Source organism: Haliaeetus leucocephalus, unplaced genomic scaffold (assembly GCF_000737465.1).
Source record: "Haliaeetus leucocephalus isolate CR32 unplaced genomic scaffold, Haliaeetus_leucocephalus-4.0 Scaffold147, whole genome shotgun sequence".
Classification (NCBI taxonomy): domain Eukaryota; kingdom Metazoa; phylum Chordata; class Aves; order Accipitriformes; family Accipitridae; genus Haliaeetus; species Haliaeetus leucocephalus.
The window spans coordinates 2,396,404-2,422,396 of record NW_010972583.1 but is presented as its reverse complement, the minus strand read 5'-3'; the positions used below and the strand labels follow the sequence as shown (position 1 = coordinate 2,422,396).

At 39.2% G+C, this 25,993-nt stretch overlaps 1 protein-coding gene across 1 annotated transcript in view; it reads left to right on the top strand.

Annotated features, from left to right (window-relative positions):
* The window catches only part of LEPR (leptin receptor), a 64,725-nt gene extending 39,125 nt beyond the window's left edge, over positions 1–25,600 (top strand). The window contains exons 5-19 of the mRNA XM_010561523.1: positions 1,476–1,681; positions 4,077–4,222; positions 4,923–5,067; positions 7,920–8,216; positions 8,390–8,507; positions 11,469–11,668; positions 13,562–13,710; positions 13,956–14,115; positions 14,205–14,287; positions 15,740–15,956; positions 17,137–17,319; positions 17,894–17,989; positions 18,540–18,642; positions 19,383–19,458; positions 24,412–25,600. Of these exons, the coding sequence (XP_010559825.1) occupies positions 1,476–1,681; positions 4,077–4,222; positions 4,923–5,067; positions 7,920–8,216; positions 8,390–8,507; positions 11,469–11,668; positions 13,562–13,710; positions 13,956–14,115; positions 14,205–14,287; positions 15,740–15,956; positions 17,137–17,319; positions 17,894–17,989; positions 18,540–18,642; positions 19,383–19,458; positions 24,412–25,227 (2,995 nt within the window). The 3' untranslated portion in view covers positions 25,228–25,600. The remainder of the gene's footprint in view (positions 1–1,475; positions 1,682–4,076; positions 4,223–4,922; positions 5,068–7,919; positions 8,217–8,389; positions 8,508–11,468; positions 11,669–13,561; positions 13,711–13,955; positions 14,116–14,204; positions 14,288–15,739; positions 15,957–17,136; positions 17,320–17,893; positions 17,990–18,539; positions 18,643–19,382; positions 19,459–24,411) is intronic.
* Positions 25,601–25,993: the final 393 nt, after the last annotated feature.

The window sequence follows — 25,993 nt, the reverse complement described above, 5'->3', positions numbered from 1 at the left end:
AAGCAGCTTTGTGCCCACTTGTGCAGTATTTATTTCATAAATCGAGAACAGTTTGACTGAAGTCAGTGGAGATTGAAAACATGTATAAAAGAGTAATCATGCACGAGGATTGCTCTAAAAATGCCTGTAAAACATACTTGAAAAGCATCTGCATACTCATGTGTACATGGGAAATAGTATGGGTCTTCTTCGTGCTGCTGCTTGTAGTTGACCCAAGGAAAATTGTATATGTTTCAGAGATATAAACGAAATGTGATGGCCTGTATTTCAATATGAATGTGTACGCTCTTTTTGTATCCTGTAAAACATTAGCTGTCATTAAGAGACATCATGCATGATTGCTTGCATCAGTATATGCTACTTACTTTGTCATTTATTTCATTTAAAATGTATTGAAATCATATTGTTAGAAAATCTGATTAAACTCTTTATGAAACTTACATTATGTCCATGCAGCTATTAGCTTCTAAAACTTCAAAAGGTTATCTTAGACCATACAGTTTTTGCAGTGGATTATGTAATCAAAACCCATGTATGTTAAACTCTCAAGGAAGGAGGGTTAATAATAATAATAATAATAATAAAAAAGCTTGAAACTAAATCTGAACATTAAGTCAAATTCAGCTTCATTCTGAGAAGCAATAAAAGTAAAATGCAGTAAGTTACTTACTAAATATTTTCCGTGAGCCTGTCCAAGACAATAGTAGTAATGCATGTGAGTAAATAATTTGCTTTCCTAGGAAACATTAGACTATCTACAGAAACAAGCTGTGCATAAAAATAATTAAAGCCTTATCTTGGAGTTAACTGCACAATGTTAAGACTTTTGGAGGACAGGTGTCTTTTTTTTTTTTTTTTTTTTTTCCCAAATACTGTAAGTTGTTGAAAATGAGTGCTAAAATGTGTTCTGAATGGTGGAGTTCTTTAGCCTTTTGTTATTCCAAAACTTGTTTTTCACTTGAATAGTTTTTTTTTATTATTCTATTACTGATAATGCTTAATTGTAGCAGAAGCTGGAAAGAATGTTAAATTGTTTAGATATTATTTCAGTGCCTCATGAATAGGAATTAGAACATAATCTCTATGGGGATGGCAGAGAGCTGCCAATTAGTGCACTGTAATGCAAACTAACTTTGTGTGTGTAAGAACTATCTAGTAATAGTTACCATCAAGAATCAGAAACTAGTCTGACTAAACTGCAGGTATCATCTAGTATTGTAACACGTTGGTTTTAAAGCCAAACCTTAGGAATAATTGTCATGAAATCATATTTACTTTACTTGGAAACCATTTTAAAAGGGAGAAGCAGCAAAGTAAAAACAATTGGTTACAATTACTGCCTTTTTTACTTTTTTCATTATTTTTTTTTTTCTCCAAATAAACCTTATCCAGATGGGCAAACCTCCTCTATTGAGATAGAGTATAGAAAGAAATACTGGTTTGGTTTGTTTCATGGTTTGTTTTTTCCCTTGTAGATCAGAGCTATCACTGGGAGATGTATCTACGAGCTCTCTAAAGGGGACTGTAATGGTTGCTGAGTGTGACTGTAGCGAGTATGACAAATGTGAGTGCTGTGTGCCTTCTCTGAGACTCAACTACACTTACATCATGTGGCTGAAGATGATGATTGGTGTAACACCTCTGTGGTCACCTTTGATGTCAGTCAAGCCCATAGACATAGGTAAGTATGACCTATATTTTAAACCTTTTTTAATGGAGAACAGCAGCAGGATGTCCCTTCTGGAGAAGGAGGGCGCAGACAGAAAAGGAGAAGGCTCCCTGGTGCTGTCTCACTTACTCAGGTGCTGTACACATTTCTTAGCTGCCTAATGCCTGTCTGGGCTCTGGTACAAAACCATACTGAGCAAAGGCCAGGCTGTCAACATACTTGAGCTTTCATTTCTAATCAGGACTTCTCTGTGCCTGAGTCTGGGGCAGTGGTGGAGCTTATCTGTCTATGCTGCTGAGGACTTGAATTAAAAAGTGAGGGGGGGGGGAAAAGCTGTTCCTAAAGTTACTTAGCAAATAAACCCACCTCTTTTCTCAAGCAGCTCTGTTGTCCTGATGCTTTCTTCCTTACACATACAATACTAGCATCTTCCAAGTTGGAAAACATTCCTCTGTAGTTAATCAAGTTAAAACTATACTGTCATGAATTTGATATGTGTTGCTATACAATATGCACAGTTATTGCAGATCTTGGCAAATTTCAAAAAGGCAGGGACTCTGTCAGCTGTGAGGAAAAAAAATAGAAATTTTATAAACTTCTTTCTAACTGATGTGCTTTGCAGACAGAATAAGTTAAAACTCCCTGGGTGGGCTAGTTTTGAAGATGAGAGATTGCATTTTTCATCATGCTGCTTTTAAATTATGCTACAGGAAAAAATTAAAAATTCAGAGTTGCATCTGCCAATATTTAAAATTATGTAATTAGTTTGTTCTGCTTAGTGAAGTATGTTTTTAAAATGCATAATATTAGTATATGTTCTGCCAAGATTTAGCTCAATTAAAAATTATTTTGAAAGTTAAAACTGAATACTTGTGTAATGTAGAGTTGTACTTGCTTATAGGTTATATTAATAGAACAGGTGGCATCAGTAGAACAGACACCATTACATTACACTTTCGTGACAATACAGACAAAGATTACTGATTTTTGTTTTAAAAGTCATACCTCCTCCCAAATCACTTCCTGCTGGTCTTCATTAAGTTAATTGCTTTGAGATGGTATGTAAGTAATAATAAAATAAGATCTGACTTAGTGTAGTGAATTTATACTGAAAATAATAACTTTTTGTTAAACTGAGTGAGATTCCAGTACGACCACTTAAATGATACACCTTGAAGAGCTGAGAGATCAATGAAAGGCTATTTTGTATTTAATCTGGTATTGATAGAGGCAGACTCTTACTTGAGCGGACCCCACAGGAGCAGTAGGAGGTTCCAGGAAAGACTAATGTGTTGTCTGATCACGTGGTTCAAATGATAGGAGGCAATTCTAAGCTAAGCACCATGGATGTGCGTCATCTTCCTAACTCTGCCAGCTCGGTTACTGCTACCAGCCCACCTTCACCTACATGGAGGTTACTATCATTTTCATTCTCCCATTAGAACTACTTCTGTGAGCCTTTCCCAGCCTCCCGCACTCATATTTTCCAGGTTAGCAAAAACATAGTGTAGACAGCATAAAGCCTTGAATGGAAGTAATGGTTATGTCTGGGGGGGGTGGGTGCGGGCTGTGGACATCCAGTCCAGATGGTACTTGATGTGAACATGTGCCCACTGCCTAAGCCTCTTGGAAATGCTTTCTCTTCAGCTTTTGCATGTGCTGTTTACTCTGCATTGGTTTTTAACAAAATATTACTCTTGTATGGGAGAAACTCAGAGCTGTGAGTGAGGACAAGGTCAACCAAAAGACACTGTATTTACACAGTGATTTGAAAAGGTCTCAGTAACAGCTAAAAGTAGTGTTCTTTGCCTTTGTTCGAGGAAGGGTGAATGTAATCCTAATCATCATTCTAAATTGCCCATCCATTTCCCTCTCCAAAGAGTTCTCTTCATCCTTGTGGGAAGTTTCTGAAACCCTCCATTTTTAATTTGCCCTAATGTAGCTCTCCTGGAGACCCTTCCTTCATAGCCATAGTCACTGTGGAAGGGATGGGAGTATTTAGAAATTCTTTGTGTACCATATGAGGACATTACCTCCTGTATCTTAAGAAGCTGTACAAATTGCTTTGCTGAGCACTCCCATCCCTCAGTCCTCTTTTCAGCAAAACAGGTAGGTTAGTGCTTGGTTACTGGGAAGAATCATGGCCCAAGGCAAGAAATTCATGTAGTTTTAAGGCAAATGTTAGGTCAAACGGTATGTCCTGATAACTATATAACAATGCCAGGGTGCACTTTTCCAGTGATATTACTCAACATTACTCTGTTGTACACTAGCTGTAGAGCAGCTCTTGAAAACTGGGTTTAAAGAAAAGGTGTGAAAGAGACTTCTGAATCACTAAAAACCCATTACTGCCAGCAGTCACAGGCAATAAGGTTAGTGGTAAACTTGTCAATTAATTTGTCCACAGTAAAGCCTGAACCTCCTTTGAACCTGCATCTAGAAATGACAGAGAAAGGTCAAGTGAAGATCTGCTGGTCCGACCCTGTGCTGATGCCATACCCACTTCAGTATGAAGTGAAGATCTCTGCAAATTCAGGTCAAAATGGTTGGCAGGTGAGTCAGCTCTGCTCACTTTCATTTACGATGGAGCAGTGCAGGATTGGCGGGTCTCTTCCAGAGCCCAGGATTTCTTACCAACCTCCTTGTCATTGGGCAGTGGCTCTGGTGGGTTGAGCAACGTGGCTGGTCTGGTGGAGCTGGGCACGGCACACTGGTTTTTCCTGAGCTGATGTGTCCATTAGACCCTGGTAAATGTCAACAGAGTGTGGTAAAGCTGGCAAGCTGGACTTTACATCTGTTACACAGGAGAGCCTCTACACAATGATGAAAGACCCATCTCCTGATTGCTCTTAAAAACAAACTCCCATCTTTCTTTTTGGATGAAATGCTAGATTCTGTGAAGTCTAAAGGCAAAGCACTCTCCTTTCAGCAAGCCCCGAATTCCATGATACATGCGTATATGTTTAATATTTATAGTTTTTATTAGTGAACTGCTTTTTCTGTTGCTACTATGCAACTGGCTCTGGAATGAAAAGCAGCTGTTAATTAGCAGTCCATAATGAAATAACATGTTTTCCACAGAGGTATGCAACCTCTACCATATTCAAATTTACAGTAAATTTAAAGAAGAAAGCTTTTTTTACCCAACTTGCTACCTAAAAACTACTCTCTGGACTATTTGTTTTGGTTCTCTCTGTCTTTTACTTTTTCCTGTTTCATTATACAACAATAATGGCTTCTGATAATCCAACAGATGGTTCAAGTTGCTTTAGAAACCTCACTGGCCATAGACAATAAACTACTTGATTCTTCATACTTAGTTCAAGTGCGGTGCAAGAATCACCATGGTCCAGGATTCTGGAGTGACTGGAGCACACCATATAATCTCAACTTGGGAGGTAGGTCACATGCAGTCGCTTACGTGCAGTAAGTAGTCTTTTGGAATAGAACAGATTCCCAGTTTGGTTTGTTTTGTGGAATGAGTATTTGAGAGCATGTGTTGTCCAGGGAGGTACAGTATGCAAGAGTTGGGCTGAAAAATCCTGTGGAAGTTCTTTACCCTTCTGCTTCTCTTTCTGCGCAGCTTTGCCTGAGATTCTGTTCTTTCCTTTGTACAAACCTTGCATTAGAAGAGTTCTGGACTAATGCATGTAGACTGCACAGTCAGCTCCATGACACCTCCTTGTCTGGCCCTGTTGCTTGCTCACCAAGGACCTCTTCAGACCCAGAAGCAGCGCTTTTTCTAAGATTTTTTTCTGTTTCAAAAGACAGTTGGCAGCATTTAACCTCAATATGAGATTTTTCTCCTAATGCTTTCTCAAACTTTTAGTTTAGGATCAGGCTTTGTAGCTGAACTGAAAGCACAGAACATAGTTTCAGGTTTGTAGATTTAACCTAATCCATCTTGGTTTGTAATGCTGAGTCCCATTCATAAACTACGTAATAGTCCCAGTCGGTCAGTTTCAATGCAGGTGGCTTTAATGTTAAGCGTATTATCTTATATACTGTAATCAACTTACTACCCAAATAGGGTGAGTTCCTGACATGTCGCACACAGTAAGAGCTCTCTTGGACTGAGTAAAGGGCTCGTATGATTTAATGAGGTTCTTTATATCAACATAGTTCCTGCTAAAATGATAGATCATAATGACTTTTCATTCATGGTCGGAGTATATAGGAAGGGAAAGAAACTTTGTTTGGCAAATCCTTGGTCAGTTATCAGGAGTGCTGATTTGCTTTGCAAATTGAGCTGTTTTGGGTTAGCCTAAAGATTTCACGATTTTTGCATTGTATTTTTCCATGCTCTGCTTATGATCAACTGGAAATGTTTTGGTCTGTGTTGTCACAGGTATCCTCTGAACTATTACATGACAGTACTAGTGCTTTACCTGGGTGCTTGCATGTACACCTCCTTACTGTATGCTAAATAGTGTAATATATGTACTTAAATCAAATACCAGGGAAATAACTAAACTTTGCAGAAGGAGCTCTCTTCTAAGAAAGCTGAAAAGACCCTCGTGGCAATCAAGCATGAAACACAGGATGCCTGATTATATGACTAGAGGCCTAACTGGCCCTTAGTCTTTTGGATTTATATCTATATATATAAAAATAAAAATTAAAGTGTGTGTGTGCATTATATATAAAACTATATAGCTTTGAGAATTTTGGGGGGGTAAATACACGTTCTCTCTCACATATGCATATACTGATATTTTTAGAAAGAGTTTATGAGTGTATTGAGAAATAGGGATGTAGAAGAGGTGCAGTAGATACTGTTAGATTATTTTTTATTAATCCTGTTATGGTATATGTAATTGTATTAAACATACATCTCATCACCAAAATAATCCCATTGTGACAAACCTGATGGCAGCCTAGAAAGATTAATTTCTTCACTGCAGGAAGCTCAAATTGGCATATTCTCCCACTGGCCAACGCTAGGATGAGCCAATGGAAGAACAGTGGAGCGTGCAGCACAGCTGGGAGCAGCGAAGCAGCTGGTACAGGAACACTGCCTTGCATTCATGGAGGCACATTAACACCGCCAGAGTAAATGCTGAAATCAGGCAGTTATATTTTTGTACAGCTGACCAGTTTCATGTTCTGATTTATATTTAACATGAAAGTCTTTGACAATGACAGTATTGTAAGTCTGCTCTACTATTTGAGAAGGCCTGTGTTTTGGAAAAAATCCTAAAAATATCTGACGTGGTTCCTCAACTGCGGAAGGCAAACCTGACCTTTTAAGGATTTTCATGCTGGCTTTGGGTTGATCTTTGGCAAACTGTTCCTTTTCAGCAGGTGTGGAACACCTGTGGCTTCCCTAAGTACCTGACTGGTTGAGGTTGAGCTTATGCATCTTTACATGCTTTGCAAATTCCGTATCTTTATGCCTAGGTGAATTACCTACTGTATCACTGCTACCATTTGGTATTAACTACACTGCTGAGATTGTAAAACAAGTTTCTGAGACATTAATCTCCTGCTGACTTCAATAGGAGCAGGAGTAATAACTACTGGAAAGCTTGATTTTTTTTATTTTATTTTTTTTTTCCCAGTCCTCTCTCCCCCAGTTCTGATTAGCAATTCTCTCAAAATCTATGTTCCAGTGTTACAATAATGCTTCAGCTACCATAGGATTTCAACATCCTTGCAGGGTTAAAGGAGTTAGATTTCTTTTTTAATTCCTCCCCCCCTGCCCCAACCCAAACATCACTCTTCTCTTACTTTTACCTGAGGACAATTTTAGTGATTTTAAGATTTGTGGTGTATGTGTTTGTGAGATGAGTTACAGAAGCTAACCCTTTCTAGGTTGCGAGTACTTGTTGCAGTATTTAAATAAGCTGACCTGATGCCTTAAAAAAGTGGGCTGAGTAAAAAGCAGCAATGTTAATCTAGTTTCCCAAGATTTAATTTACAGGAGCCTGTATGATTCTGTGTTTCCCTTGTGCTGCTGTGTATTGCTTTCACTGTACCCTCCAGTGATTTTGTGCTCAATTAATGATTGCCTGGGGATATTAAAGATTATTTTTATCAGAATATAGAAACTTGAGTTTTGGAGGGAGACTGTCAAAGGCTCGTTTCTGCCCCTCTCCCCTATAGTTGTTAATAATAGTTAAGAAGTAGGAAATTTAGAAATACAACTGGATGATAATAATATTTTTCTATTGACATATGCTTTTATGTTTTTTTTTAATTCACATTCTAATCTCAATAGATATTTTTCTCCTTTTCCCCTTCTGTGTAGCTGAAGTCCTGTACTTCCCTCCCAAGATACTGACCAGTGTTGGTTCTAACGTTTCCTTTCACTGCATCTATAAAAACAAAACCAAGATTGTAGTGTCCAAGAAGATTGTCTGGTGGCTGAATTTAGCAGAAGAAATCCCAGAAAGTCAGTATACGCTTGTGAATGATCGCGTAAGCAAAGTTACTCTTTTCAACTTGAAAGCAACAAAACCTAGAGGAAGTTTCTTCTATAACGCGTTATACTGTTGTCATCAAAATAGGGAATGTCATCATAGATACGCTGAATTATATGTAGTAGGTAAGATTCCAGATGATTTTAAATTATATTTTTGGTGCATTTTAATAGTAAGGTCAGAATATTTCCACTTTAAATGCCAGTTAGCTTTTATTGAGCAGTTATGATTTGTAATGCATGTTTTTTGTATAAAAAATTATGTCTTTATTAATAAACTTTCAATGTGTTTTAATTAGATGTGAATATTAATATCACATGTGAAACGGATGGGTACTTAACTAAAATGACTTGTAGATGGTCTGCAAACCCAAACACATTGCTCCTGGGGAGTTCCTTGCAGTTAAGATACTACAGGTATGTATAGCTTTTAATGCAGTCTTTATGTTTGGAAAGTGTTGCTCTGGAAATACTTCCATTCAGGATTCTTTGCTGTAATAATAATTATAAAATGTCCTCAGTTTCTGTAAGCTGGACTTTTTCGCAACTGGAACTCCAGAGGTATTACCTATGTGTGCAGAAAGGGCACCATAGATAGCTGAGTACGCAACATGGATTCTACTTACAATGTTTTTCAGCATTTGTAAAACCTGTAGATGCAGTTTGGAAGCCAGTGCTCTTAAAGCAGATGTGTTTGCTTGTATCAGTTATAAAAATTATTCTTCTAGTTGCTCGTATCTACAAATTGTAAGGAAATAAGGAAAAAAACCATTCACAGTGAGAGTGCCTGAGCATTGGAGCAGTGGCCCAGAGAGGCTGTAGAATCTCTGTCCTTGGAGACTTTCAGATCTCGACTGGACAGGACCCTGGGCAACTTCATCTGACTTTGAATTTAACCCTGCTTTGAGTTGGAGGTAGGACTTGAGACCTCTTGAGGTCTCCATTCAATCTTAGATTTTTCTATAATTCTGTATCTTTTTTTCTATATACAGACAGTAGATAAAAATACAGGGATAGAATTTAATTCATTCCAGATGGAAGAAAATCTTGCTTATAAAGAGAAAATCAAATCTTAATTCATAAAGGGAATATTGCTTTATGAAGGTAGCATCTTTGGTGGCTACAGCAATTCTTAGTTTCCATGGTTTTGGTCAGGTGTTTTGGCCTAGCTTGTTTTCAGGTAGTTGGTTTGATTTTGTCTGTCTTTTGGACAGAGAAGGAGAACTGGGGTGTGGTGTGGAGCAAATACATTATTGTTTGCAAAATACAAACCTGATTATTAAATCAGTGGTGTGATCATCCTTATCTTCATGTGCACAGATATTGCCTGTGATCGTATTGTTTTACCATGAAACTAAAAAATCCCTTTGAGTTACTAATATATATTGAGCTTGAGAGTTTCCTAGAACTGCGTTAGTCTTTATATAAACAAGATAGACAGACAGACAACCCTTCCTGCAAAAAAAATCTTTAGTTTTACTGCTCTGCTGGACTGGATATGCAAAGGTTTTGGCAAACAAGCTTAAATCAGCCCTGAGGGCCTAATCCTTTGGAAAGCTGGACTGTCTTCTCTGTTGGGGGTGGACTGAAGTTTTGAACTATCGTAGTACCCAGGTGAATATTTCTCGGGATTTTGTGGGCTAAGGTAATAACTGGAATGCTTGAGACTTCAAGTGGAGGCTTTTAGGGCAGGATTAGTGACTAGCTGACTACTAAGGTAGGTTTTGTTTCAACTGTCTTCACAAATATGAATATAATGAGTGTATTGCTGGACAGAGACCTTGAAATAAAAACCATGCTGCTCTTGCCATGTTTTTTATTCCCACTTTTTCACAGTTCAGTTTTAGCTAAAAATGTTATTTTCTAATAGGAGGTGATATCTGTACATTTGTTACAGTGTTCTGCTAGAGCAAACAGTGAACATTAATACAGACTGAAAATGCTTCCCAGACGCTAGTATTTATTGTGATCGTTCTTTTTGTTCTTTTTTTTTTTGGTTTGTTAATAGTAACTTCTGAAAGAGGAGAGAAAAAAAAAAAAATCATGGGGGACCACATGAGTGTAGTGACTCCCAAAAAGTTGAAGTATAAGATGTTTAAAAATTTATAGTTATGAAAACACCAGTATCATTTCCATAACATTCTATTGCATATTAGGAACAAAAATACAGGAGGAACTTGAATGTTTACAAGCTTGAAACCAAATGAAATGGTCAGGTTTTTCAGTTGCCCAAGCTTGATTGTAAGAGGCACCATAAATATGTTGGAGTTGCTAGTATTTGCTTAAACACAGGCAAGTCCTCACGATGGAAGTGGGAAGTTAGATGTGTTGCATCGACATCAGACACATCAGGTTTTCCAGGAGCATGCAGTTATTCTTCTTAGTTACTGCTGCAATTACATTTTACAGATGAAATACAAAGCTCTACAGTAATGTCATGTGATAGCTTTGCTGTGTTGGTGTTTTGTTTTGGTTGGGTTGTTACTACATCTTCCTCTACAGTCAGTGCTGCCAACAGAAACAGCACAAAAATGATCATCCTGTAAAAACAGAGAATGCTAAGCTGAACCTTCAAAGCACAAGGCACCAGTTTAATCAATATTAGCTATGTTGACAGGAAGAGGGAGGAGAGATTCAGCTAAGTGTAACTTTTGTGGTTCCGTTGAGTAACTAATACCCTATCTGGCCACTCTTACCACAAGTCTGAGCTGTGCACAAGCTTAGGAGAAATTAGGAGAAATTTGAAAACTTTCCTTTCTGTCACCAGTAAGATGTCCGGTGCCATTTTATCGAGAGTCCAGGTCTCCTCTCTTCAGTTGCCAGACGCAATACTGGCTGTATGTGGGATTTTAATACCACCCTCCAGAACTGATATTTTTATGGGATTTCCATCTTCTGGAGACTTCACTGTACATGTCGGATTGGTCCACGTGGCAGCTTTCCCCTGGACGCCAGTTAGTTATTTTGAAGGTCATATTCCCGGCTGGAGTAAATTCTTGGCTGGAGATCTGCCTTGCTATGTTTATTGCTAATACATACCACTCGAGTAACATGATTTATGAGTATTTGGAGATGCCTGCTCTTGTACCTGTTTCTTCCTGTTGCTATTCTCTTATCAAAAGATTTTGCACTGGGAAGAGCCTTCACGTCCTGCTTTTTTCAGGCTAAGAGCCAAAGCTTTGAGGAGTAACGCTGCAGTGTTATTTATCCATCTAGTGCAGATTCAAGTTCAAGATCTGTCCAAATAATCATCCAAAAACCCCAGATGGTTCCAGTGACACCATTTGTTTTAATTGCCTTCAGAGTTCTATTTTACTGATGCCATGAGTAGCTCATAGTTGCAATGTATTAACTGAATGGTTTTTTTTCTCTTTTAAGGAGCAGAATTTATTGTTCTGACTTTCCAAGTACTTCTCCAAAATCAGAGGTGAAAGAATGCCATTTACAGAAGAATCATTCTTACGAGTGCACATTTCAGCCTATTTTTCTTTTATCTGGATATACCATGTGGATAGAGTTCAAGCACTTACTAGGAACACTTGAATCCTCACCAACTTGTGTCGTTCCAGCAGATGTGGGTAGGTCAAGATTCGTGCATGTCTGTCTTCGCTTGTGACCTTGGATTTCATTCCTTATATGGTGTAGGTAAAGTACTTCTTCAAAGCCTTTTAAATAAATTAGATTGTGGAAAGAACATAAAAACATAAGAGCTTTGATATTGTCTTCTAAAAGACATTGGATTAAACGTTATTTCCATACATCTTCCTTGGCACAGGAGCAGATTGTAACTGCAGCTAATACCTATAAAATGAAACATCCAGTTTTGCATATTTATCTTCTTGGGTGTTTTGCAAAGACATCTACAGAAAATGCAAGTGTTATATTTAAAAAGGCAGTCTCATTTTTAAGGTTCTTGGTTATCTTAATTTTTCTGAAGTTTTCAATTAGTTGTTAAGTTTATCCTTTGATACCGTGTAGCACTACCTGTATTACTTACCCAGTTATATAGTAATTTAAAATCATAGGGACTGTTCATGCTCTTGCATGCTTTTGTAAAGTTTCTTTTGTGACACACAGAACACTTAAACTTGTATAAAAGCAAGAGGCAGGAACAGTGAGTGTGTGAGGAAGCATGCATACAGAGAACATAAATTAAACCGAATTATCTTTTGCATTTCAAAGTTTAAATAGAGTAAGCAAAAGTGAATGACACGGAAAGGAAAGGCAAAGTTCAGGGCATTATAGCTAAGTGGGGTATGGGAATTACTATTATTACTATTAATTTGGTGACCTTGTGGTTTTCAAGGTTGCTCCTGTCCAGTTCACAGAGGGTTGTTTGTGCCTTTTTGACAAGCAAGTTCACCAATTGTCAGAGAACTATTGGGAGCCTTGGGCGTCAGAAAGGAGGGTGGTGTGAGGGATGGCGAGTGGATATCCTGCACTTCTGCTGCTTAGACAATTTGCCAAGAGAACCTGGCACCTTGTCAGCATGGCAGCTGTAGTGTCAGTCTGTGTCGGGCACATCTGTGCTCTCAGTTGGCTGTGCTCTTTTGGGGAAAGATGGTAGCTTTATATGATGCTGCCCAGTTAGGAATTCTAGCAGAGTTTTAGAAGTCTGGTTTATTCAAGTCATCACTTCAAATAAAAAGCTATGAATAGAATTGACCTACACTGAATGAAAAGTGCTCTGTATCATAGTAAAACAGAACATACTCATTCTAGCACCACCCAAAATTTAAAGCTTATTTCGTTGTTGTTGTTGTTGTTGTTTTCTCACCATCTGATTACTCAAAACAAGTTTATTCTAACTTTGCTCTGTTAACAAACTAGGGCTTTGTAACATTCGTATTCAGTCTGCTGGAGAAGCTGAATTTTGTTGGAATTTCCTATTAGTAACATAAAAACTTCACATAATATTTCCATTAATCATTGCATAATGTCCGTCACTGTCTTTATAGGAACTACCTTTCTGGGCCATGTGTGCAGCTACTTTCCACAGTGGTACACCCCATTAGTGCCAGGCTACACCTTTTGCTGTTTGTACCAGGGGAGGTACCAGATGCTGGCACTAATACAAGCTATGTGGTTTAAATTAAAATGAAATGTACTGAAACTTGCCCATGGATTTTTTTTTAATAAAATGTTTATTCTGTAAGGAACTTTGATTTTGATATTTCAACTTAAGATTTTTTTAGTGATTTTAGTTTGGGTCAAAATTTGAATGAATTTCCAATTAGAGAAACATTGCCTTTCTCAGTCAGCAACGCTTTTGCCTGCAATGAATGGGCCAGGCAGCCGGGACTGGTGAATTGTTATGTTTGCATTATAGTGCAGCTTTACTTGGAATAGCAGAGGCCACAATGTGTTACCTGCCACCCTCAGGACAGAGGAAAGTAAACCATGATGATTGGATTTAATGAGAAATGTCAGTGCAGACATTATAGTAATACATTTTTCTTTGAATTTTCTAGTGAAGCCGCATCCCCCTGCCAATGTTAAAGCAGAAATCACCAGGAATGTTGGGCTGTTGAATGTGAGCTGGACAAACCCAATATTTACGAACAATGATCTTAAATTTCAGATTCGGTATGCTGTGAACAGGGAAGAAATTACATGGGAGGTACTGTCTTTTTTAATCTAGATTGAAGCATGAATTGTTGCAGTGCTGGCATTTAGCACGTTAGCTGTTTTTTGTGGAATCTGTGGCACGCAGTGAATCACATTTATAAGCATTTGCATTATCTAGCAAAGGAATATTACTGATTAGGCCACTTTCTCATTGGATTAATTTTTGGGAATTTTGACTATAACAGGTGCCAAAACAGCCTTTTGTTCTTACTCTAAATATTTTGACTTCTGTTACAGCTTTATGAAGTTTCAAATGCACCAACAAGATCAGCTGTGATAACAGTTCAGAAACTTTGTGTTGAGTATGTTGTTCAGGTCCGGTGCAGAGAACTGGGTGGATCAGGTTACTGGAGCAACTGGAGCAGATCAGCCTATACGCTTGTAAAAGATATCAAAGGTACACGTGCTTTCAGAGTGCACTCTGGTGGTCTCTCCAGTTTCAGACTGAGGTGTGACACTGTTCTTTCAAACTGTGTAATCTTGCAGCTCCCTTACAAGGCCCTGAATTTTGGAGAATTATTATTGAAGATCCAGCAAGGAGGCAGAAGAATGTTACACTCCTGTGGAAGGTGAGAACAATTACATTTTAGTCTTTCACTTTGATCCAATAACCATTGGTAGAATTGCCAGAAAGGGAGTACCATAAGCACGTGCTTCCCTGGGAGGCAAACTTGGACGGTCACTGCTTATGGGACTTTGTATTGCAAGGCACTTGGGGTATGAATTCTTTTGTGTTACTGTCTCTTGCTTGGCTGATGCTGGAGGCAAGTAGACATCACTGGTGAATATTGATTGTAATACTGTGGTGCAATGGGAGATGGTTTTGCCTTCTTTGCTCAGTCAGCCTGCCTCGGACTTTACTCCCTTCTGTTGCTATCGCTTCCTCCCCGCTTCTGTTTTTATTCTCTTTAATCTCTCCTGCAGCTAGCTGGCATATGTCAAGCTGATTTTGTACCCTAATCATTACCAAGTTTATAGTAATGTAGTAGGACAAAAACTTTCCTAGTGCTGTGTGGTTGCTCTGGATGGTTGAGAAGTAGCTGAGGTTCAGCACAGACATACACTGGCAGCAGGCGTGTTTCCAGACTTTGGGAAGCTCACGGGCCTTCTGAAGTGAGCTGATTTTTGTAAGGTGGACCCATCTGAAGTTACGGTCAAACTGTTCTTGCGCAGGTCCAATTGCATGCACCACAGCCATACTGAAATGCATGTGGGCCATTAGTCCTTGCTGCTTCAGGAGAGCCCTCAGATCTCTGGGCAGGCTGCAAGCTTCCTTCCCTTTGTGCAGAGACCAGACCTGCTGCCTGAGTTGCACTAATGCAGCTGAAGTGTCAATGCTATATTACATGTTCATATCAGTCTACACTTTCAGTGTTAGTTATACAAACGCTATGGAACAGAGACTTAAAACATGATTTGTTCTAATACTCAGAAAAAAGAATAACATGGAGTCGAAGACTTTAAGTTATGATGAGAGATGCAGTCTTCAGCTGCCAAGGTCTGCTGACCAAGATCTCTGAGCAGAATGTGCCACTGACTCTAGACAGCTGCCTGTATAAACACCACTGCAACTGCATGTAGACTGGGCAAAGCTACGTTAAAAGGTTAATGCAGGACAGGACAGAGAAAAAAAGTACATCAGTGACTGCCCACTCCCGTTTGTCCAGGTTTAGTATGCAAACAGTCATCTGTTCTGTTTTTTCAGTCCTGAAAAATACTAACATAAAACAGTGAGTTACTATAGGAGTCTGAGTTTGTATTTCCTTGTGTCCCCCTCCTGCCCTCCCTTCACTGGAAAGACAGCAAGTAAGTGTGTCAGCTCTCAGAGAGAGAGAGAGAGAGAGAGAAGAAATTAAGTCTTTAAATGGACTACAGTGCCTTTGCTAAAAGGACAGTAGCCAGTCTATAGTATCTTTATTGGGTCATGTTTTCTTAAAGTTGGAGCAGTGCCTTCTGCCCAAATAACATTTGTTTTTGAAATCAAAGACTGGGAAATTAATTAATGCCAATGTTTGCTGCAGCCACTGATGAAGAATCACTCATTGTGCAGTGTGAGCCGATACGTTATAAAGCATCAGACATCAGGAAACACCACGTGGTCAGAATATGTTGATAATGGCACTACCTGTTCATTTCCATGGACTGAACACACACATACCGTTACAGTTTTAGCCATGAATTCAATTGGAGTTTCTGCAATTAATTTTAATTTAACTCTATCACAGCAAATGAGCACAGGTAAGAACACCAATTAATAACCATTTTGAGATATGGAAAATGCTAGGAATCCTTGTGATACTTTTGGACAAAGCTTTCTTTGTAATAAAATTCCCTTTGTTAGAATAAAAAATGTTTTATGATGATACATTCAGCTGTATATGGGAAACAGATTCTGTATCTCACCAACAGAGCTATTTGAAAAATGAAATTTCCATCGCATGAAAATCTTAATGATCTTTGGGGTTGGGAAAAGAGTTGTCTTTCACTGGGCTGTCTTACCTCCGCTAACAGAATATAAAATAATTAATCAGAGACAAATAAAATCTTACTGTAGAACTGGTCTTTCATCTGCTTTGTCTTGGGAACACCCAGCATTCCTGCTAGGGAATGTTTTGTTTTTTCCAAGATGAAATATGGTCTTGTTTCTCTGGCTGCTCACCTGACGGGCTGCCAGAGTACATAGTTTTCAGAGGTTTGGCTTTACTTCCTAAGCAGCCTCTTCATTGATTCGGCTGCACTCTGCTTTATTAATAAAATAAAGGCTATTGCTTCTGAATGCTTCAATTGTGTAACATTCATATGCAAATATATGCTGTGGGAAACATTACTGCAGTCCATTCGTTGAACTTTAGTGCTGTAATGCAAAAAGCATTTTTATGGATAAAATTCTTTCTGATATTGTGTGTAAGCGTATTCTGGAAAGAATATGTACCCTGTGGTTGTTAGCAGATGTAATGAGAAGCATTTGTCCAACTGGATTGTTATCTTGGTGTATTACTTAGATTCAGTAGGATTGGATTTAGCTTACAAGGCTCTTAATGCGTGCTTTACTAGCTAAATGTTGACAGTTCAGTAGTTGTTGATAATTTTTTGGATAAGGAGTGATAATTAAGGAGGTGCACAGGAGAAACAGGATATTTGTTTGATGTCTGGTAAGAAACTTGATCTATTTAGTGTTTGGGACTAGTTGGCGTAAACCAAGCTTTGCTGGCTTAAAGAGAAACGTATTTGCTTATGTGAACTAAAGATCAGGCTTTATTATATAGAAGATAATTAAACAAGTAAATGATGAAGTGCTGAAACCATAGCAATCATTTGTGTGCATGTAGTTTATAGTATACGCCTCTCCTGCTGACCCAGCTCTCATCTCACCTCTGAGCTCATGTAATTCACGGCTGTTTTCTCCTTGTTCTGTCAGTGAATGTTGTGCAGTCGCTTAGCGCTTACCCAGTGAACAGCACTTGTGTGATTTTGATTTGGACGCTTTCACCTCAAATGTATGTGATAACATCTTTTGTTATCGAATGGAAGAACCTTAACAGAGAAGAGGAGATGAAATGGGTGCGAGTTCCTCCAAATATTAGTAAATACTATATTTATGGTGAGTGTTTACTTGAAAATATAACGCAGTACGTTAATTGTTGGGGAACAGAAAAATGTAGCATTACTGAGCTCTGGGATTCCTTTTTTCCCCTCTCTGTGTTTCTGTGATGGCTTTTATGGTAAGGACCAGTAGAGGAATTCTTAATTACCGTTAGAGGACTGATTGTAAAGGATTGACTGTTACATTAATAATCAGGTTAACAAAGAATGAAGCTCAGGAGCGTGTTCATTTTTTGGCAATACAATAAAATTAGTTCTGGAATATTGAGTACACCAGCTAATTATCTAAGTTAACATGCGCATTCCATTTGCATTTTGGCTTTAGGCTTAGAAATTTTTACAATAGCTCCATAAAGGTGTTAATTCCATGACAGAATGATGCTAGATTATCCAATATGGATTAATAGTTCATATCTTCTGATAGTAAAGTATGTATCTATAAAAGATGGCTTTCATTATTCCCCTCTCTGGGCTGATCTGTAGTCTGATATGTGACCAGAGCACTCTGTGGAGGTAATTGTTTAAAAGTAAGATAACAGTTTTGGTTCAAAAGGCTGATTTCGTCTTTCCAGATCACTTTATCTTGATTGAGAAGTACCAGTTCAGCCTGTACCCTGTGTTTGCTGGAGGAGTTGGCAAATCCAGAGCAACGGATCAGTTTACCAAAGGTAACTTACAGGATCTTTCTCCATGTTGTTTATGAAATAGGAGCTTGTAAAAATGAACTTTAAATGCAGGAGAAGTCTGCATCTTATCAGAATAAAAGTCAGTAATAAAGTAATTGTGCTATAACTATAAACAGTGATCTAGACTTCAGTTGCTTTAATTTGAAAACTCTTTGTGGGATTAGTTGAGTGAGGGACCTGAATTCCTGTGCATCTAACTTTAATAGCTGAGATCCTAGGTCCCTGTGATTCTTCACTCTCCAGTTGTGTTATTCTCTTATTTCATACGCTCTGATTTCATTTCTTAATAGCAAGGGAGCAGTGGCTGCCTCCCACAGGGATGGAGGAGTCATGTCAGTATTTAAAATAATTCCTTCCTTTTCCTCTATTTGTTCTCAAGGTAAAGGTTTGTTGATGTGCAGTAAAACTGTTTATCAGGGGGTTTTTGTGTGTAAGCTGTTGTTTCTACTGTTTGTTATTACCCTGTTGCAGACTACTTGTTCACAGACAAATTATTTTACTGCATTATTATCTGAATTCCTTTTATTTCCAGGTGGATATGAAAATGAGAATAATGCCAGCCTCTATGTGGTTCTACCAATAGTTATTTCAACCTCAGTTCTGCTGCTTGGAGCATTGCTGGTTTTGCACCAAAGGTAAGTTGTTCACTGTCATATAAAAGTCCCAGAAGGCCTTTAGAAGAAGGTGATGCAGCTTAGATCATGCCTGTCTGCTGAGCTGGTGGGCAGGGTCTTTCTGGGGAAGGCTAGGAATTATTTTTATCATATATTTGATGTATTGTACTGGAAGGCAGCGGACTCTGTGGAATACAGCACCAAGAATTAAGGTGTCTTGAGTGCACAGGCTTGTTACCTTGTGAAAGTCAGACCGTTGCCCTTTCAGGTCTGGTGTCCTTGCAGTAACGTGATGATCAGTGCTGTTCATTTTCACTGGGAAGTATCACTTCAGCCTATACCACATACTCCTCACTTCTGCAGAGTGATTTATGGGCAAGTTAATGGGTGTCATGTGCTCTGAATTTGTAAAGCACTCTTGAGTTCCATGTGCAATTGTCATCACAAACTAAGGTCTGAAGTAAAAGCCAGTTGAAACAAATCCCTCTGAGTTTTGTGGAAGGTGGGTTGGGGTCATGTTCAGCAAAGACTGCCTGTACCTTTTATATTTTGCTAAACTGCCACTTGGTATGTCACTTCTTTCCTTCTTTTTTCTATTAAATTTTGGCCATCTATAACATCTAAAATGATTTGTTTCATTGTCATAGTGTTCTGGGTAAATAAAATCGCACAGATTCCTTTTCTGACATAGCAAAGGTGAATGACAGCAGTACAGAATGTATGAGAACAGTACCAACTTCAGAATTTACCTCACATTTCAGAATGAAGAAACTGTTTTGGGAAGATGTTCCAAACCCCAAGAATTGCTCCTGGGCGCAAGGAGTTAATTTTCAGAAGGTGTGTATTTCCCTGGTGATGCTTCTTCCCCCACCCCATGGGTCTGACTGCTCTTTGCTCAGTACTGAACTCTACCTGTTGGTTAGAATAGACCCTGCCTGAATTACTGAACGGAGCAACTCGGAGCCTCAGAAGTTAGCAATACAGCGGTTCTCTCAGCTGTAGAAAGCTAGTATGTGGAAATGGGCCAGGACCAGAGACCAACACCTCTTTTGAATGCAGGGGGTGTTTAAATTTCAGGGCAATTAGTAAACAGTTGCAGAATCCCATAGGTGTAATGCTAGTGCACCTCAGTGAGTGCCAGGTGTGTATCAAAGGCCAAATTCTTTGCTGGGATAAACTGCCTCTCCATTTGGCACGTGAATCGGGAGCTGTGATGTGATGAGTTGTGACAAGTAAGGGTCTTTACATGGTCTTAGGCAGTTTGCACCAGCAGACAAAGTTTCTCATGGTCTCACAGTTTGATGGTGTGTAATCATTGAAAGAATAATCTAAATTCAGGCCTGTTATTTCTAAAAGTAAGAGCATCTAATGGCAGAAGATTTTTCAGGTATTTAATTTGCTTTCCCAGTGAAGGTTTCTTTTCTCATCTTTTATTTTATTTCATTTCATTTAAACAGAGAATGGACATTCTTTGAAGTCTAATCATGGTCACTGCCTGCTGAACCATTGGGCCAGCTCCCAGGCTTCCTATACAGAATTGTTAGAAGATTTTTCTATTTATATTCAGAAGACAGGAAGCACAGATACAGTACAATGCTGATTTGTTTAAATATAATGAATCCTGGAAGTAGCTCTGTCAAAAATCTAAAAAGCCCTTGCAAAAAATTAGGAGCAAGTGCCATATTACAGACCAAAACACGGTTTGTCACTTGCACAGGCAGAAGCACTTTAGATTTGGTGGGTTTAACTTTTGTTTATTGCCCTACTGACTAAGGCTGTGACTGGCAAAGGGCTGAATACTTTCAAGCCCTGGGTTTCAAAAGGAGTTGAAAGAGCCCAGCCCTTCCCAGGATGCAGCCGTGGAAGCAGAGACATCAGACTGGTTTGAGATTTATCCAGCTTGAGCGCAAGATCTGCCCAGTTACTGACTTCACTTGAAAGTGTGTTTTTATTCTAATTGAGTATTTGTTCAACTGAGAGCTAGTTTGGGAGTTTCCACTGGCTCCAGGCACATCAAAGTGATCAAGTCTCTTATTTGCACAAGTACTTGGTTGTCCCATTATGGTCTTTTGAACTTTTTACATGCGTTTGGGTGCAGCAGCAACTCGGAGAGTGTAGAAACTGGGTGTCTGTTGTGCCTTACTGTTTTTTTATTTGCTTGCTTTTTCCTGAAAATACCAACGTGCATGTTACTGATATGGCTTCTTCATTTGTTATCATTTAAACATGCAGCCACATCAATGCAGATGCCTGAATAATCTCTAACATTAGATATGCGTTTGAAAAAACAAGCCAGAAATCCTCAAGGAAAATCTGATTTCAGTGGTGTTAAGGCAGTTTCTGCCTATTTTTTTTACTTACAATTTTTTGTGGCTTTTTAATGTATGCTGAAGTACTTACTTCTCTGATGCACCAAGCTGCATGTTTTAATGTTAAATGAAGCTCCTGGAAATCCTTCTGTTGGGGAAGATGCAGTTGTGGTCGGATGGAGGGAAGAGTGGATGTTCTCCAGCCTCGTGGCAGCAGTAGCATTGGCTGGCGTTAGCAGAGCCTGTGCCTCTGGCATGGTCTAGAAAACGAAGTGTGTTTTACTTGTGCAGGTTGTTAAATCCCAGACCAGTCTGAGATGTCTGCTTCCATGGCTGCATCCGGGGAAGGGCTGGGCTCTTTGAACAGCTGTTAATTGCAGGAGTATAAGTTGCACCGGTGCACCTGTATTTGTCTATTTAATCTTTTCAACTATAGCAAAAGGAGCTCTTGATAATCCTCACTGTCCCCAATTGCAGAGGTGCATGAAGTTTGCATGTTGGATTTAGCATGTTGGAAATGATTCTCTTCGCCGACTGGTGGAGCAGAAATAAGTGCATTAAAGTTGATGAAGTTTTAATTAGGAAAGGAGGGTAAAGCTGATACCCTGGTGATACTGTTCCATATTCATATGCCTTGTTCTATAATTAATGGAAAAGAAATGATGCATGCAAGTAGGAAAGAAACTGAAGTTTGACATGATTTTTGACAGCTTGTTATGCAGTAGAAAGCACGCCTCTTCCATACGTTGTACTAATCTTACTGGAAAACGTTGCTTAATGTTAATCGCACTGAAGGCACAGTGCCTGTCCTCAGAATAGCATGATCATCTCTCGCTCACCTCATGAGTGTCCAAGGCCAGAACGCATTCTTTGAAATTGTGTGCTTAGGGCCAAATCCTGCTTTTATACATGTGCATGGAATTTCCAGTAGAAAAAGCAGCGTATAGTACTTGTATGGTATTTTTCCTTAGTTTTATTACAACTGCATTGATTACATAAATAGCCTGTATACCACTACTGGGAAGTTCTGATGTCTTTCTGAAGGCATTTGATGTAGAACTCCTGTCGTGTCCTGGTACGTATCAGTATTAAATCCTGGAGTCAACATCTGATCATTACTTTGTATATTCAATATAGCACATTTGGTACTCCAGAACTGCATCTATCCTGATTGTATTGCTCACAGCAGCAAGAGTTTAAAATCGTAGTCTAAACCAGGCAAGACTCTGTCTTGCAATCCTTTACATGTATGCACAATGTCAAAATCATAAAAATTCCTCTTATTTGCTCAATAAATTAGTAAATAAAAATAAAAAAGCTTTAGGACCTAGTGTTGGAGAAATTACTTAAACACAACTACAAATGTTTTACAGGGGAATTAGTATCAATCTTGCAAGGACTCATGCCTTTCTAAATTACCCCACTATGTCCATGGGGTTATTTGCAATGTGTAAAGTTAAATATATGTGAAAGTCAAAATCTGGTCTTGGCAGAATTAGGCCAATATCATATTTTGATGTATCTGTGTTTAGCAACTAGAGTGCAAAGTAATTTTGACTTTAACCTGTCTCAGGTGTGGTAACTGGCTTACAGCTCAGAGGTAGTCTGTTGCTTATGAGACAAATACAACCTAAAACCTAGACTGAACAGGGAAGCAAAATACAATGTTGTTTGAAATTCCTTGTTTGTTTGGATCTCATTTGCGGAGTTTGGGAACTGGTGACCTGAGATTATGACTTTTCTCCCAAGTTTTATGAAACTACTTTGCCTGTTGTTTAACACAGTTTGTGCCCAGATTATACCATGCATGCATATACTGTGGAAATACAGCACTATTCACGCAGTTTACTCTGTAATTGCTGATATGCTATAGTTTTACATTTTCTCAGGACGTTGGATTATGCAATGTATTTGATTAAATATCTGACATGTTTTAATAAGTGATGTGTCTGAGTTGGCAGATGGTGGCCTTTGCCAAACAACATACCTGTCTTTGAATGTGATGTATCGAATCTTTGCAGGCAATATTATCTGTATGTTTTCTGTGGTACCCATATGCGTTTATAAGAGCAGGTACTTGGGGCTGGGGTGAGGGAGCAAGCAGATTTTGGGAGGAATATAACCCATCTCTGTTCAGGATAAACCAGCTGCCTGTTGCAGGAGGGCAGGTATCAGGAGGAAACATGGTGTTTTGGTTTTTCAAAAGCTTCCTGATAATAAGTGTCTCCTATTTTGAAAATGCCACTGTGGGCAATATACGCTGACTGGACTGTTAGTCTGCTTCGGCACAGCAGTGCCTCTGCTCCTGTCAGTTCATAGCAAACCTGTGAGAGGGAAGATAGCTTTCATTGGGGAACATAAGCTATGATTATTATGGCTTGATGTATACAGCATAGAGCAGCCTACAGCTCATTTCAATAGCTGGTTTAATTTTATATGTGGTTATTGACTTTATTTTGAAGACTAGGAGAGATTCCAGTGTGCAGGTTGGTTTCGGTGTGGGAAGGTGATGGACTTGTGTGGGGCAAGTACCAAAGCACTTAGAAACCTGCTCGCCAGCTTTGCCGCGTGAGGGCACAGGCGTTACTGATAGCTAGTCTAGACTAAAGTAGTAGCCTAAGATACGCAAGTTAGTGTACTCTTTTCTATAATTGTATACTAGTCTAAGTATTTTGACATGTTCCTAGTTGTTTTGGCAGCTTTCCTGCTGTAAAATATGGTTTGCTAATATGCACAAAATCTGTTTTTATCTATTTGTTTTGTCTTGAATTCGTTAGGAAATGTATGTTTTTCAAGTGACTTTTCCTTTGTAGCTAGGAGTTGCAGTTTTGCTGTCAGTTCACGCTATTGTGTATTTTACATGCATATATATTAGGTAGTAGTAAGTAAAGCATACATTTCTGCAAAATCAGTGTGTGTTTCTATTCATGCAGTTCAAACATACAGCTGCTATTCAAATGGGAATGCTCTAAAAATACTACGGAAAGGCTGAATTTGACCCTAAATAGTATAATCCTAGCAGGGAAAGTTACTTTAGTTGACATGTAAATGATTAAGTCTGTTGTTTATACAATCTAAATAAAAAGCCAAGGATGTCTAAGGGCATAAGACCTTTGTCTTGCAAAGCACTTGCGTGTGTTTTTAACAGTATGTGCATGTTTATTAATGTCAAAAGGAATGGGACCATTCAGCTGCTTCTGTTTCAGCTTGAACGATAGGCTGTCTTGGCTGGAGTACTGAGCACTTCACAGAACGCTTGCTTTGCAGCACTTGACACACAAACAGGTTCTCGCTTTTGTGTCTTGTCCCTCAATCTTCGCCTACGCGCAGACAGAAAGAAAAGAGGAAATGTGTTTTAGAGGATTTTCAATTATATACTCTTACTGAAACTATGGGGTTTTTGTCTGTGATTCTTAAAATCAGTAGCTTCGTACTGAAGTAAAAATAATAGACGAGCATTAAAATATATGTTTTCTTCTAGCCTGAAACTTTTGAGCATCTTTTTATCAAGCACCCCGAAGCAATGTCATTTGAGCCTCTTCTTCTGGAACCAGAAATAGTGCTGGAAGACATCAGTGTTACTAAAGTGTTGAAAAAAGAAGACAGACAAGATTTTTCAGTAATTGATTCAATGTTTACAAAAATTCAAGACTCTGAACATGACTCTGCTTGCTCTAGCAGCCATTTCAATAGTAGCAGCTTCTCCAAGAGCTCCCGTGATGACCAAATCGGTGGAGAAATTACAAGGCAGTCCGATATTAAATATGCTACTATTATCAGTAACTCCAGATCAAGTGGGCTTTATGAACAGAAAATGACTCTAAGAAGTTGTTTTGATAGATGCTTCTTAGCTGAAGATTCCTTAGTTACAGGTGCTTTCTCAAGTAGCTCTTGGGAGGTGGGAAATGGGGCATTCCTTTTATTACGTGATCCGCCCGGCAGGCAGCCCAGCAAGACTCTTTCGCTTTCCCTTATTTCTTCAGAGGGATTTTCGGAGCCTTCAGATCAGGATGACGCTTTCACAGACGGAGATAGTCCTGAGCGGAGCCTGTATTACCTAGGGATAACATCACTGGAAAAAAGAGAAAATGACGTTTTTTTAACAGAAGGTTCCGGGGTGATGTGTCCGTTCCATACAACCAATGTCCTCAAAGATGTGGGGTTTCTTCAGCATACACCGCCTAATTTGAATGTGTGTATCCAAAGTAGCCTGAAGTATAAAGCCATTGTGCCATATGTGCCGCAGTTTCAGATGACTGCTGCCAAGGTGCAAGAGACCACAGAGAAAAACTCTTAAGTCATCACACCATAATTTGATACTCTTAATGTTTTTTTAGGTGTTGATACCTTCCCCTGTTTTTCCCTCTCCTGACTTCTTTCAGGGGCTCTCCTGTTTTGAAGCTGGGTAACTGATTGTATATTTGAGTGCCAGAGTTTTAGTAGGAAGAAATTCCATTTCTTGACCTAATTTTCAAATGTGGGGCCTTCCTTCAGAGATTGGATCATGTTCAAATTACCCTCTGGTGCCAGATGACCTATTGTTGATGCCCGTTAGGTGTACGTCTGAGCAGCCCCGTGAAGAACCGCAGTTGAAATTGGACTCAGTGCCGTAGACGTTCGGGTGAGAGGATGGGACGTGATCCAGATGCAGTCTGCGCCGACGCTCGGTCAGCTCTGCGCGCTAGGCTGCGGTCTGTCCCCAGGGCAGAGCCGCCGACAGCTTTGTAATCCCTCGGTAGCCACAGCCGGCTGCTGTGAACGTCCCTGGCCACCACGTTGCTCGTCTGCAGGGCAGAGCATGGCAGCACCTTCCTGGAGTCATCAGTGCCTGACCAGAGACTCTTCCTCCAGCTGGGGAGAGGTAGAGGAGTCGGGGCTTTTGCAGGCTTTGGTGTGGAGATTCCCAAACGCTCCTCAAGGGCTGGGAAGGATTCAAGCAACGTATACCAAAGGAACACAGCTCCTCTCTCATGCATTTACTAAATGGCCCTTTACAGTCCCGATGCGGATTGCAGCCGGTTCTGTAGCAGTGGGCTTCTTTCAATTGATTGTTGTCAAACAGG